Raw genomic sequence first — 12,287 nt, 5'->3', positions numbered from 1 at the left:
GACTCAACTTTCTTCCTGCAGGAGTTTCCAGAATATTGATCTGTACGTGTTATGGGTAAAACTCCACAAGAGCAGGGAAAGAGTCACAGGAAAGCAATAGTCTGAACAGTTAGCAAGTCTCACACAGGTCTGGGAAGTGTTCATATTCCCATCAGCCAGAAGATTTACATTTACAATTAATACTAGAGTAATACTTGCTCTGAACTCCCAAGGTAATTCAGTGGGGAAAGGATAGTCTTTCCAACAAATGGTTCTGGAACAATTGGATATCCATATGCAAGGAAAAAAAAAGTTATTGACTCTTACCTTGCCCTTGTAGGAGAGAAAAAAATTCTCTATTCTCTTAGGTTCTCTGGCTGGGCCTAAGAATCAAACTGACATAGATTAACAGGAGAAGAGTATACAGATTTTATTAAATTTTTACATGTATATGGCTGTCTGTGCAAGAGAATGAAAACCTGAAGAATGACCAGAGCAGGAAGCTTGTATACCTTTTAGACAAAGAAACAATAAATTTGTTAAGAATTGACAAGGCAAATAACTTTTGGCTAGGAGTAGTAAATGGTGAAGAAGTAACTAGGAAGATAAGGGTTAATTTAAGAAGGTTCGTTTGTACAGATTTCTTGGCCCCAAATTCCCTATCTCTGGTGATCAGAATGGCTTCCTTCCTCCTGGCACAGGGAGGGTACCTTTCACATGGGGGTTGTATCTCCTGCTTTCAGGAAGAAAAGGAGGGTCAGAGTGCCCTTCTTACACCTATTGTTTCCCAGGTGCCTTTAACTCAAAATAATCAATATGACAACATGGCGTTATCTTGGGGTGACATGCTTTGAGCTCCTTCACAGTATATGCAATTCAGAATGTATTATGAACTTAAATGTAAGCACTAAAACTATACCACTCTAAAGGAAAACATAGGAGAAAATCTTGGTGACCTTGGGCTAGCTAAGATTTTCTTTTTAATGCAAAAAGCTGGAACTGCAGAAGAAAAAAATTGATAAATCTTTATTATAATTAAACACTTTTCCTCTTTGAAAGACACTATCAGAAAAATGAGGAAGCAACAGATTGGGAGGAAGTATTTGTAAAACATGTATCTGATAACAGGACTTTAATCCACCACATATACAATATAAGAATGTAAACAGCACAACTAAAAATGGGAAATCTAGACATGTCACCGAAGAAGATACATGAATGGCCAGGAAGCACATGAAAAAATGCTCAAGATCTTTAATCTTTAGGAAAAGGCAAATTAAAACCACAGTGAGATGTTGCTGTGCATCCATTAGAGTGGCTGAGATTTAAAAGGTTGACAGTACCAACACCAAATGTTGGTAAAGATGTGTAGCACTTACAACTTGCATATTGCTGGCAGGAACGCAGTTTGGCAGTTTCTTATAAAGTTAAATGTACACTTACTGTAAGATCCAACAATCCCACTTCTAGGGATTTACCCAAGAAAAATGTAAACTTTTGTCCACACAGGTGCTTGTACTCACATGTCCATAGTAACTTTATAATAGCCCCAAACTGGAAACAATCCGATCCCTAATTGAATGAGTAAACAGATTGTGGTATATTCATACAGTAGAATATTATACTCAGCTATAAGAAGGGATGAGCTGATACATTAAACAGCTTGGATGAATCTCAGAAGCATTATGCCAAGTGAAAGAAGGCAGACACAAGGACTACCTACTGTGTGATTTTATTTTTATGAAATTCTGGAAAAGGCAAAACTATAGGCCCAGAAAACAAATCAGCTGCCCAGGGATAGAACTGAGGGAAGTAGAACTCTTTGGGGTGATGGAAATGTTCTATATCTTGATTGTGGGGTAGTTGTACAACTGTATACATCTATCAAAATTTATGGACCTATGCACTTAAAATGAGTGAATTTTATCATATGTAAATTACATCTCAGTAAAGCTAATTATTTAAAAAATAAAATGATATGCCAAATTATGTTTAAAAAACAGTTTGACCTGTAGAAGTGGGCATTATATTTGCTGAAGGTACCTATTACACTGTGCAGTTAATTGCTATTAATAAGAGTAACTGAATGGCAGTGTTGATGGATGCATTGAAAGAGTACAATAAACCTTAAGGGGAAAATACATCAATCTATGTAGACAGGAAGAGAAAACAGTTTCCAGTCCACTGATGGAGCTTAGTGACCCTTAAGTGCTATCATGAACATTTAGGATATCATCAAACAGGAGTACCTGCATCTTTAGATACTGTCTTTACATTTTTTTTAAATTGTTAATGCTTTTAAGAAATTACCGGAAAAATCTTAAGGTTGCAAAAAGCACTCTTCTTGGACTGGTTCTAAGCCTTTTATAAGAGGAAAGAAATATTAGTGCCCATTTCTTTAAAACAATATGACCCTCCAGAATGGTGAAAAAATATTTAAAAACAAAAATATGTCTGTGAAGCTGCAGTATTCGGTGAAGTAGACCAACTCGTTTAGGTATTTTGTGTTTCTATTGTATTTTTGGTCAATCTGAACATTTCTGGAAAAGATTTATAGATATAAGTACATAATGTATGAGATGATTATTTAGAAAAATATTCACAATTCATAGCAAAACATAACTCTTCACTACAGTTGATATAAACTAGTTAAAAAAATCAAAGACCTGTTTAACAGATAGGATATAACAGGGGCTTATGCCGCTTGGTTTTAAAATAACATGATGTGATTTACTGTGGCTTAAATTCTACCTTCTACTTAATTTCATTCAATCCCAAGGACAAATGCTAAGAAATAGTTCCCTTTTAAGCCTTAAAACAGCACAACAAAGCTTCGGGTATTTAGTGGCAGGGTTGAACACCATAGAAATGACAGTGTTATTCCATAAAGACCTCTACCTGCTTGTCCCTGTCCCCATTATGTGTCCTTTTCTCTCTATTGCTCCTGTCTTTTTGCTTTATTGAGTGCCATCTACAGCAGACTATAAGCTGCTGAGAAGCTTGCTTACTCCTGTATTTCCAGACACCTGTCACAGAGCATTTCACATGGTAGGTATGATGAATGAATGGGTAAGGTGCTGTGCTGCCACTGAGTTTCAAAAGTGAAAATTCAGTACCTGTTCTCAGAGGGAGTTCACAATCCAGTGGAATAGACACATAAACAAAATATGGTAAGTGCTACTAAGCTAGAGGCTTGCACAAATTATTGTGGGTGTCCAGAAAATGGTGGAAGGAGTCTTAAAGGCTTCACAGAGGAGACCTCTGAGCAGAGAATTAAAGATGGGAATGAGTTGTCAAGTGGCAAAGGGTATATCAGACAGAACAAAGCACATACTCAAAGTACAAATGTTAGGAGAATGCAGAGCTGGGAACAAGGAGTAAAGTGTCAGAAAATACGGCCAAAAAGATGATTGGAACCAGACTGTGAGGAGCCTTATGTTAAACTAAAGAGCTTGAATTCAGTGAATATTTTCTGAGTGTGTATGTATTTTAAGAATTCATTTTTTTTTGAAGTACAGGAAAGTTATAATGTATAGCTGAAAAATTTTTACAACATAAACATAACGAACACCCAGAATAAATTAGGCACTCGATATGTCTTATTGAGTCCCATCCCAGTCACTACCTCTCCCTAGGCTAACCATATACTGATTTTTAACACCATAGATTTTGTTTTTGAGTTATGTATAAAATCATAGTTTTCTGTCTGTCTTTTGCTCAGCATTGTTATTTGTGAGGTTCACCAGTGTTGTATGTAGCAGTGGTTTGTTTTCATTGCTTTAAGTTATTCCATTGTGTGATATATCACATTTTATTTATTTATTTCTACTGTTCGTGGACATTTGGGGTTGTTTGTAGGTTTTTACTGTTAGAAATAATGCTGCTATGAACAATTTTGTCTGTGTCTTTTGTTAACAAAGATATGGATTTCTGTATATACCCAGAAGTAGTACTGCAAAGTCATCACATGTTAAAAGATACACTAAAGCATATTAAGAATTTTGATAGGGCTTCCTTGGTGGCACAGTGGTTGAGAGTCCGCCTGCCGATGCAGGGGACACGGGTTCGTGCCCCGGTCCGGGAAGGTCCCGCATGACGCGGAGCGGCTGGGCCCGTGAGCCATGGCCACTGAGCCTGCGCGTCCGGAGCCTGTGCTCCGCAACGGGAGAGGCCACAGCAGTGAGAGGCCCGCGTACCGCAAAAAAAAAAAAAAAATTTTGATAGTTTTTTTGAGCAAAAATTGATCGAAATCAGGCAGCACCAAAGCAGAAGTGGTAAGAAAAGCTCTACTGATAGAGCTTAGGGGAAGCCTTTTATGCAGAGGAGGTGGAAGCAAAGCAAGGAAATATTGATTGGCTGTAGCTTAAGCAGTTGCTTTAGTTGGGAAAGGCCAATTGGCTATTTATGATTGGCTGTCCTTAGGTTTCGATTTTTAACCTTGAGGCATTACAGGCTTAGATTTTGGTTTGCTTACAGTCTACTAAAGCATTAAGGGCACCTCAGTTAGATGGCCTCTGTTTAATTTAAAGCATGTACATTTATCTTAGTAGTTACTGTCAAAAAGTTTTCCAATATGGTTGTACAAATTTACATTGGATACTAAGTTGCTCTACATTCTCATCAACACTTGATATTATCTGTCTTTTTCATATTCGTCATTCTGGTGTATGTAAAATAGCATTGCATAGTGGTTTTAATTTGCATCCATGATGACTAATGGGGTTGAGCATCAATTCATACCTTTATTGGCTGTGGTATCCTTCCTTGCGAAGTGCCTATTAAATCTTTTTTATTATTACTGTAAGTTTGTAGGAATTATTTCTATCTTCTGCTAATTAAGTCCTTTATCCAGTACATGTACTACATATATCTTCCTCCTGTTACTTGCCTTTTTTCTATCTTAATGGTGGCATTTATTGAACAGAAATTTTCTGTTCAAAATGTGGAGAAGATGTCCTGAAGATCTGGGGCAGATCCATAACGGTCCATAAATGAGAGATTTCATTACAAACTCTTTACATTAACCAACTATAATGTAGAACAGGAGTTTGTTATTTTGGGGTTTTGAGATCTGTTGTTTTAACTATGTTTATGTTCTTAATGGCCTTTTTAAAAAGTGATTGGATATACTATTTTAGATTTTTCTTAAGTTAAAAATCCAACTGTATAAAGTGTTTCTAATTATAGTATTCCTTAGTTTTTTATTTTCTAAGTGTCATTTGCCCTCGTAGAAAACATTGTTTCTACTCAAAATTGTTTTCTACATGCTTTCAAATAATTTGTTTTGACCTGTTTTGCACTGATTTATTTCTCTTGTGCCTTGCAAGTATTTTAAAGTATCAGCTATTCAAATTAAATAATTTTCTATAGTATAATATGAGCAAATGATTTATCCTTCTCCTCTGACCTCTATAATGTACATTGAACACTTCTTAAGTGGTTACTGTCTGTGGCTTACTTAAACTTTTATCTTGACGGCATTTTTAATGGTTCAACGAAGTTTTTACACGTAGTGAATTTGGTTTTTTAATGGAATGATTAGAAAGTTCATCTCATAATATATTAATAGATTGGAAATGCTGTAGCCATTTTTCAGAGGAGAGTAAAATTACACCCATTTATATTTTTCCTATACCTTTATGTATTCTTTTGAGTTAGATGAAGAATAAGCTAATTTGTTGCCTTTAATTAGCTTCTTAAGCTCTCATTTCCTGTTCATTGTCTTTACCCTGTATGTAATGTAAGTCAGTATCAGCTCTATTTTTTATTACAGTTTTAAAAAGTAAAATGATCTAAATTTACTTAAATTCCTGTTAGTGTTCCTTCTTTTGAGATTAAAACTGGCAGAGCCTAGACTTTTAAAGAATGTTATACATGATATCCTTTTTTATAAAGGAAAGAACTCAAGAGATCATTTTCTAAGATCACTTAGTGAATCAGAGAAATAGTTGTTATAGCCCTTGAGTCAACTCTGAGTCCTACTTGGTAGAAGTTTTCTAATTGTAATCAGTAGGCTTGTTGAATACTGTTTTTCTCTTGATGATTCATGTCAGACTATATATTATTGAGTGTTCTGGCACTGCTGAGGAGAGGGTGAGAGGTATTATCCTGAGCTTTCCTTTTGTGGCAGATTTCCTAGGACTTAATAAATAAAACGTAACCAAAAGAAGCGTTCCTAGGATTCTTACCCAAAAGGCAGTGATTACAGTGCTCATAATGCTTTGAGTGCAAGGACCGTGTGCTGTTGATTATTGTCTCCCCTGAAGTGTCTAATGCATAATAAATGCTCAGTAATATTGTTGAATTGAGATGAGAATGTGAATCATTTGATAAAGGAAAAAAGAAGTTGGCTATTTGATATACAGGAGACAACTAATCTTTAAAGGGTCAGATAAATTGGTTAGAACACTGACCAGTGTTCCTCTAATACACAGAAATGTGTCCATTCAGTTAGTTGTATGGGTGGGTACAGGGTTGTATCCATACACATTTCTGGCTTAGCTAAAGATCCAAGTCCTGATCATTATCAAAATTTCCAAAACAGTCTGTGTTCCCTTTATCATGAATGAAGCTATGTTAGCTCCTTTAATGCTCTTCCATCATCCCTTCTTTGATTCCTCTAACACGGGGGTCCCAAAGCCCTGGGCCGCTGACTGGTACCAGTCCTCAGCCTGTTAGGAACTGGGCCGCACAGCAGGAGGTGAGCGGAGGGCGAGCCAGCAAAGCTTCATCTGCCGCCTTCCATCATCCCCCATCCTTGGTGTTACCGCCTGAACATCCCCCCCAACCCCGTCGTGGAAAAATTGTCTTCCACGAAACCAGTCCCTGGTGCCAAAAGGGTTGGGGACCACTGCTCTAATATGTCCCACTTCCTTGTCAAGGGAAACATGCCCATCTGTGGTCTTATTTCATCCTTTTCTGCCTACTGTAGGAACTAATTGCATCAGCCATCTCCCTCTTTCAGTATCTTCAATTTTACCTTCTTGAGTTAGTGGCATATTTTCTTCTATCATTTTCAAAGCTTTCCTAGGCTTACAAAAAAGCCTTCCCTTGACTCTGTTTTTCCTCAAGCTACTCTCCTGACTTTGTCTTCCTCTTCGCCATTGAAATTACACAAACAAGGTATTTTTTAATAAATAAATTTATTATTTATTTATTTATTTTTGGCTTCATTGGGTCTTCGTTGCCACGTGGGCTTTCTCTAGTTGCTGAGAGCGGGGGCTCCTCGTTGTTGCAGTGGCTTCTCTTGTTGTGGAGCATGGGCTCTAGGCACGTGGGCTTCAGTAGTGTGGCTCGTGGGCTTCAGTAGTTGTGGCTCGTGTGCTCTAGAGTGCAGGCTCAGCAGTTGTGGCACACGGGCTTAGTTGCTTCGCAGCATGTGGGATCTTCCCAGACCAGGGCTCGAACCCATGTCCCCTGCATTGGCGGGAAGATTCTTAACCACTGCGCCACCAGGGAAGTCCCCACAAAAAAAGTTTTTATTCACTTCTTCACCTGACACAATGTCCTCCCCTCCATCCTTGTTCTTTTTGACGTTTCTTCAGCCTTTGACCTTCTTGACTACTTCTATAGCCTCATATAGTATGAGGAGGTAGGCTTTGGAGTTGGCTGGCTTAGGTTTGGATTCCTGCTCTGTGTGACCTTGGACAAATTCATGAGTGTGGTTTCCTCATTTGTAAAATGTGCATATGTGTGAACATACTTGCCTGAGAGCTAAGGAAAATGTGCTCAATTCCTTCCCTTCCTTGATTTGCTTGCTTTCTGACACATTGCACTATCCTGTATTGCCATGCCATTTATGAAGTGGGTAATATTTATCATCTTCATTTCACAAATGAGGAAACTAAGGTCAATCATGTAGGAGGCAGCGGAGCTGAGATTCCACCTCAGAGCTGTCTCACTCTGGAGTCCAAAACCTTAGCCTCTGTGCTGAAGTGCCAGCATATTGAGTGGTTGGAGACTACAGTTTCTTCTTCTATTATCTGTCTTATGAAAACATCTTTTAATATTTCATGAAATGTCTGAACCAACGGAGCCTTTGTAATGAAATTTTCTTCCCATTTTTTTTTCTAGTTTGTGTATATGGCACAAGCACAACTGGGGACCTTAAGTGGCCTTTCTTATGAAATTAGTTGGTAGCCAGGTGAGGAAGTATGGCGAGAGACAGAGTTTTGTGTCTAGATGGCACATAAAGTACCAAACTAAGAATTGAGGACACAGGCAGTTAATCATAACAGTAGTACTGAGTGAGGTGCGTAATTGTGAGCTTGCACACCGCAGCCCTGTTGGAGAAGGAATTGTAGCTTCATTGTTTTTGCAGACCAGAAAAGATAGAAGGTAGCTGTGTCCCTCCCTGAAGTACACCTTTTAGCATTGTGAATGAAGTTCTTCTAGATCTTCATTGTGATAACATGAGCATTGCTCTGACCAGAGAAAACTACTGGGTTTGGAAATGAAATGGACGCATTACCTACTTGGCTATGGAAAGGATGGGCCCCCAGCACAGTATGTGGACTGCTGCAGGGTGCCATCATCCTCGTGGCCTGCACCCAGAAAGGTGAGAACATGGAGTAGGAGCGCTGTCAGGGCATTGAGTGGGATCGTGTCCATACAGCACTGAGGGCAGAAGCATGAGTTCCTGCGAATATGAACTAGATTCATAAAAGACTTAATTGTTTCTCTCTCCTTCTCATCTTCTCTTCAGCATTGTGGCTGTAGGTAGGGTACTGATCTTCCCTCAACTTTTCCTGTACAGTAGTCATCTATTTAAGCTCTGGCAACTGCTTGGTAAGATACTGCCCTACCCTCTCAGTCTGTTCTCTGAATCTGTTGCCAGACTTGAGGATGATACAGAGAACCTGGAATCTTGATGTGGGGAGAGTTCTTTGAACTCAAAAAGTGAAATTCATACCTTTGAGACAGTCGCTCAACAACATGCCTGCAAACTATATATTGCAATTACAAAGGAAAGGGCAGGCCTCAGATTTATACGCATGTAATGGGACCTCCTGCAGCAGCTGTTGCATTCACAGCCATACACATGTATTGGAACATCAGTAATAACATCTTTAAATTCAGAAGGAGGTGGCATAGCACTGTAGCCAAGGAGTCAGGCCTATACTTCTTATTTTATCAAATATTTAAGTACTAGAGAAGACCACGTCACAATACCTTGAATTATTGTCTCTCTCTTTACTTCCAAGGTAAGTGGATTTATTTTTAGGTGAAGACTATAGTTAAGACCCTTTTCTAGAGTCACAAAGTGGGAAGGAGGAGCTACTGTATTTCTACTCTTTCACTTTCTTTATATTAGAAAGTGAAATGTCTGTCCTCTGATACATTAGTGCTTTGTGAGATGTGTATTAGTTTTATTTAGGCCTAATCACTGCTTGCTTATTACGTAGTTGAGATGATAATTTATGTCAGGCAGGCTACAAAATGTCGATGTACTTTATTACTTCAGTTATGGATATAGGATTTCTTCCACTTGCAGAATGATCTGTTTTGTTGTACCGGATTAGAAAATTTTGTTTGGTGCTTTGGCAGGATTAGGCTAAGGCATAATCTTATTTTTATGAGACTTTGTTGTATGAAAGTATTGTTAAGGAGCAAATTTTAATATGATTTATATCAAAACTCAGCTAGTTTATCATAAGCAGGAAAGGAACTATTGGGCTAAAACTAGTAAATTTTTTCTCTAATAGGTAATTAATAAAATGTCTCCAACATCCCTAAAGATCACACTAAGGCAACTCATGGAGGGGTCTTCCAAGACCTTGCAGGAAGTATTAACTATGGAATATCGGCTGAGTCAAGCTTGTATGGTAAGAATTTTTCTTTGAAGTATTGTCATTTTCTAGTTATGAAAGTCATATATGTTCACTGTAAAGCATGTAAAATATAGAAAATTTATAAACAAGAAAATTGAAACTATCTATAAATCGACTCTATGAAAATACAACAGGCCAGTTAGCTTAAGGCACGTGGGAATATTGCTCACAGATTGTTAATAAGCCTTTATGAAACAGCAGTTACCTTTGCATGTAATTGTAAGAAGGACTCTAACCTCATGTGAAATTCAGAATAGAAATTTTAACCATTTTACAGGCATAGTCTCTGACCTTGGGCAAGAAGCATAAATTCTCTAAATCTAAATGCACAAAGAGAAGTTATTAGTCTTTTATATGTTTTAATTAATGGATTAGCATTGAAAATACCATTATAGATACACTTAAAATAGGCAATAATCACATAGAATATTATTGATTTCATGAAATATTTCAGAGTCATACTGATTTATTCTTACAGATGAAGTCTTTTTTTTAATTTTTTTTTTTATTTTCTGTGGTACGTGGGCCTCTCACTGTTGCGGTCTCTCCCGTTGTGGAGCACAGGTTCCGGACACACAGGCCCAGCGGCCATGGCCCACGGGCCCAGCCACTCCGCGGCATGTGGGATCCTCCTGGACGGGGGCACGAACCCATGTCCCCTGCATCGGCAGGTGGACTGTCAACCACTGTGCCACCAGGGAAGCCCCCCCAGATAAACTCTAAAAAAAAAAAAAAAAAAAAACTATTTATTTATTTAGGCTGTGCCGGGTCTTTGTTGCGGCATGTGGGATCTTTTAGTTGCGGAATGCAGACTTATTAGTTGCAGCATGTGGACACTCAGTTGCGGCATGCAAACTCTTCAGTTGCAGCATGCACGTGGGATCTAGTACCCTCACCAGGGATCAAACACAGGCCCCCTGCATTGGGAGCACAGAGTCTTACCTGGTGGACCACCAGGGGAGTCCCCAGATAAACTCTTTTAAAGCAGAATTATCTCTTTTGTGTTATGTGTAGAGGACCCTTAGATTAATATGCTCATGACCTAAAAGAAATATTATGTTTAATAACTAGAAAGCAGACATACCTAATGGTCTTCGATGTCCTGAAATAGTGAAGATATTCAAAATAGTTCATCCAACCATAAATTAAGCTCTATTAGTCATATATTGAGGTCACTCCATAGGATGTAAATGGCAGCTGAGGTCTTTTGTTTATTATGAGTAGGTACTATGCTAGGCACTTTACGTGCATTCTCTCAGTTAAATATTACACTGTCTGTAGAAGGCAGGTACTATTATTGTTTCCACTTTACAGATGAGGAAACAGTGGCATAGAAAAGTAAAGTAACCCGCCTAAGGTGGTGCATCTGTTAAGTGGCAGAGACATGGTGTGTGAAACCAGATGGTCACGCTCCTGACCCCTACCCAGTACACTTCACCCAGTCCCTGTTTTTCACTGTACATTTAGTGTACTGCCTGGGTTGATTGAGTCCCTCCTTCCTTCATTCTCTCAGCAACTATGTTTAGCTATGTGCCAGGCACTGTGCTAAGTATTATGCTGTTGTATGTCCTTGTTCTCATGGGATTTATAGCCTCCTGAGACTATAAAGAACAAGTAAACGAAATAAGTAAAATAATTACAAATTGTGGTAAGTGCTGTAGAGGAAACCTACAGGGTTGGTGATAGAATGATGTGAGGACAAGAGGGAATGGGGGAAGCAAAGGGAAAGCTTTAAATAAGTAGGTCCAGGAAGACATCTTTGAGATGTCAGCTCATCAGTGACCTGAAGGGTGAGAAATGAGAATGTTGAAAAGCCTCGTGGGTTTCAGCGGGGGGTGATTTGGTTTTAGGAAGGTAATTATTGCTACTGAATGATGATGGAGTTGGGGAGAGGATTCAGAGTGGATGTAGAGATCAGATATGAGTTTACTGCAGTAATCCAGGTGCAGAATAATAGTGGCTTAGACTAGAGTGGCAGTGGAGAGAAGTAAATGGATTTGAGACAAATGTAGGAGATAGAATTGATAGGCCTTGATGGATATGAAGGAAAGAACACATTTAGGAGTTGGAACTTAGAGGTGTGGGTTAGAGATTTAAGTCTGAGAGACATTAACGCCAATTAAAAAAAAGAACACTTTGGAGATTTATTTACTTAACAAATAAGAGTGCTTACCATGTGCTAGGCACTAATATATAGGTAAACAAAACAGAGACATCCCTGCCCTCCTGGAACTTACTTTATAGTGGGGGAGATAGACTATAAACAGATAAATTTGTAAAATATGTAGTATATTATTACAGGTGCTAAGGAACACAAGTAAATCGGGAAGGAGGGTATGGAATATAGGGGGACAGGAGTTGAACTTGTAGATAGGAAGACCAGACAAGACCTCACTGAGATGACGTTTTTTGAGTGAAAACCTGAAAGAAGTGTGGGAGCGAGCCATGCACTATCTGGAGGGCACCTGACGTACAGAG

The 12,287-nt window shown here is 38.6% G+C and overlaps 2 protein-coding genes across 6 annotated transcripts in view; one reads left to right on the top strand and one right to left on the bottom strand.

Annotated features, from left to right (window-relative positions):
• Positions 1–12,287, bottom strand: part of PMS1 (PMS1 homolog 1, mismatch repair system component) — a 596,068-nt gene that overhangs the window by 202,676 nt on the left and 381,105 nt on the right. The gene's annotated exons all lie outside the window — the stretch shown is intronic.
• The window catches only part of HIBCH (3-hydroxyisobutyryl-CoA hydrolase), an 88,056-nt gene that overhangs the window by 70,720 nt on the left and 5,049 nt on the right, over positions 1–12,287 (top strand). For all 5 annotated transcript variants that reach the window (XM_004276937.4, XM_004276936.4, XM_033400279.2 and 2 more), the window contains one exon: positions 9,684–9,803. In XM_004276937.4, the coding sequence (XP_004276985.1) occupies positions 9,684–9,803 (120 nt within the window). The remainder of the gene's footprint in view (positions 1–9,683; positions 9,804–12,287) is intronic.

The sequence above is a fragment of the Orcinus orca genome, chromosome 7, assembly GCF_937001465.1.
Source record: "Orcinus orca chromosome 7, mOrcOrc1.1, whole genome shotgun sequence".
In the NCBI taxonomy this organism is placed as follows: domain Eukaryota; kingdom Metazoa; phylum Chordata; class Mammalia; order Artiodactyla; family Delphinidae; genus Orcinus; species Orcinus orca.
Note: the sequence above shows the minus strand (reverse complement) of the source record. Positions and strands in the feature narration are given on the sequence as shown.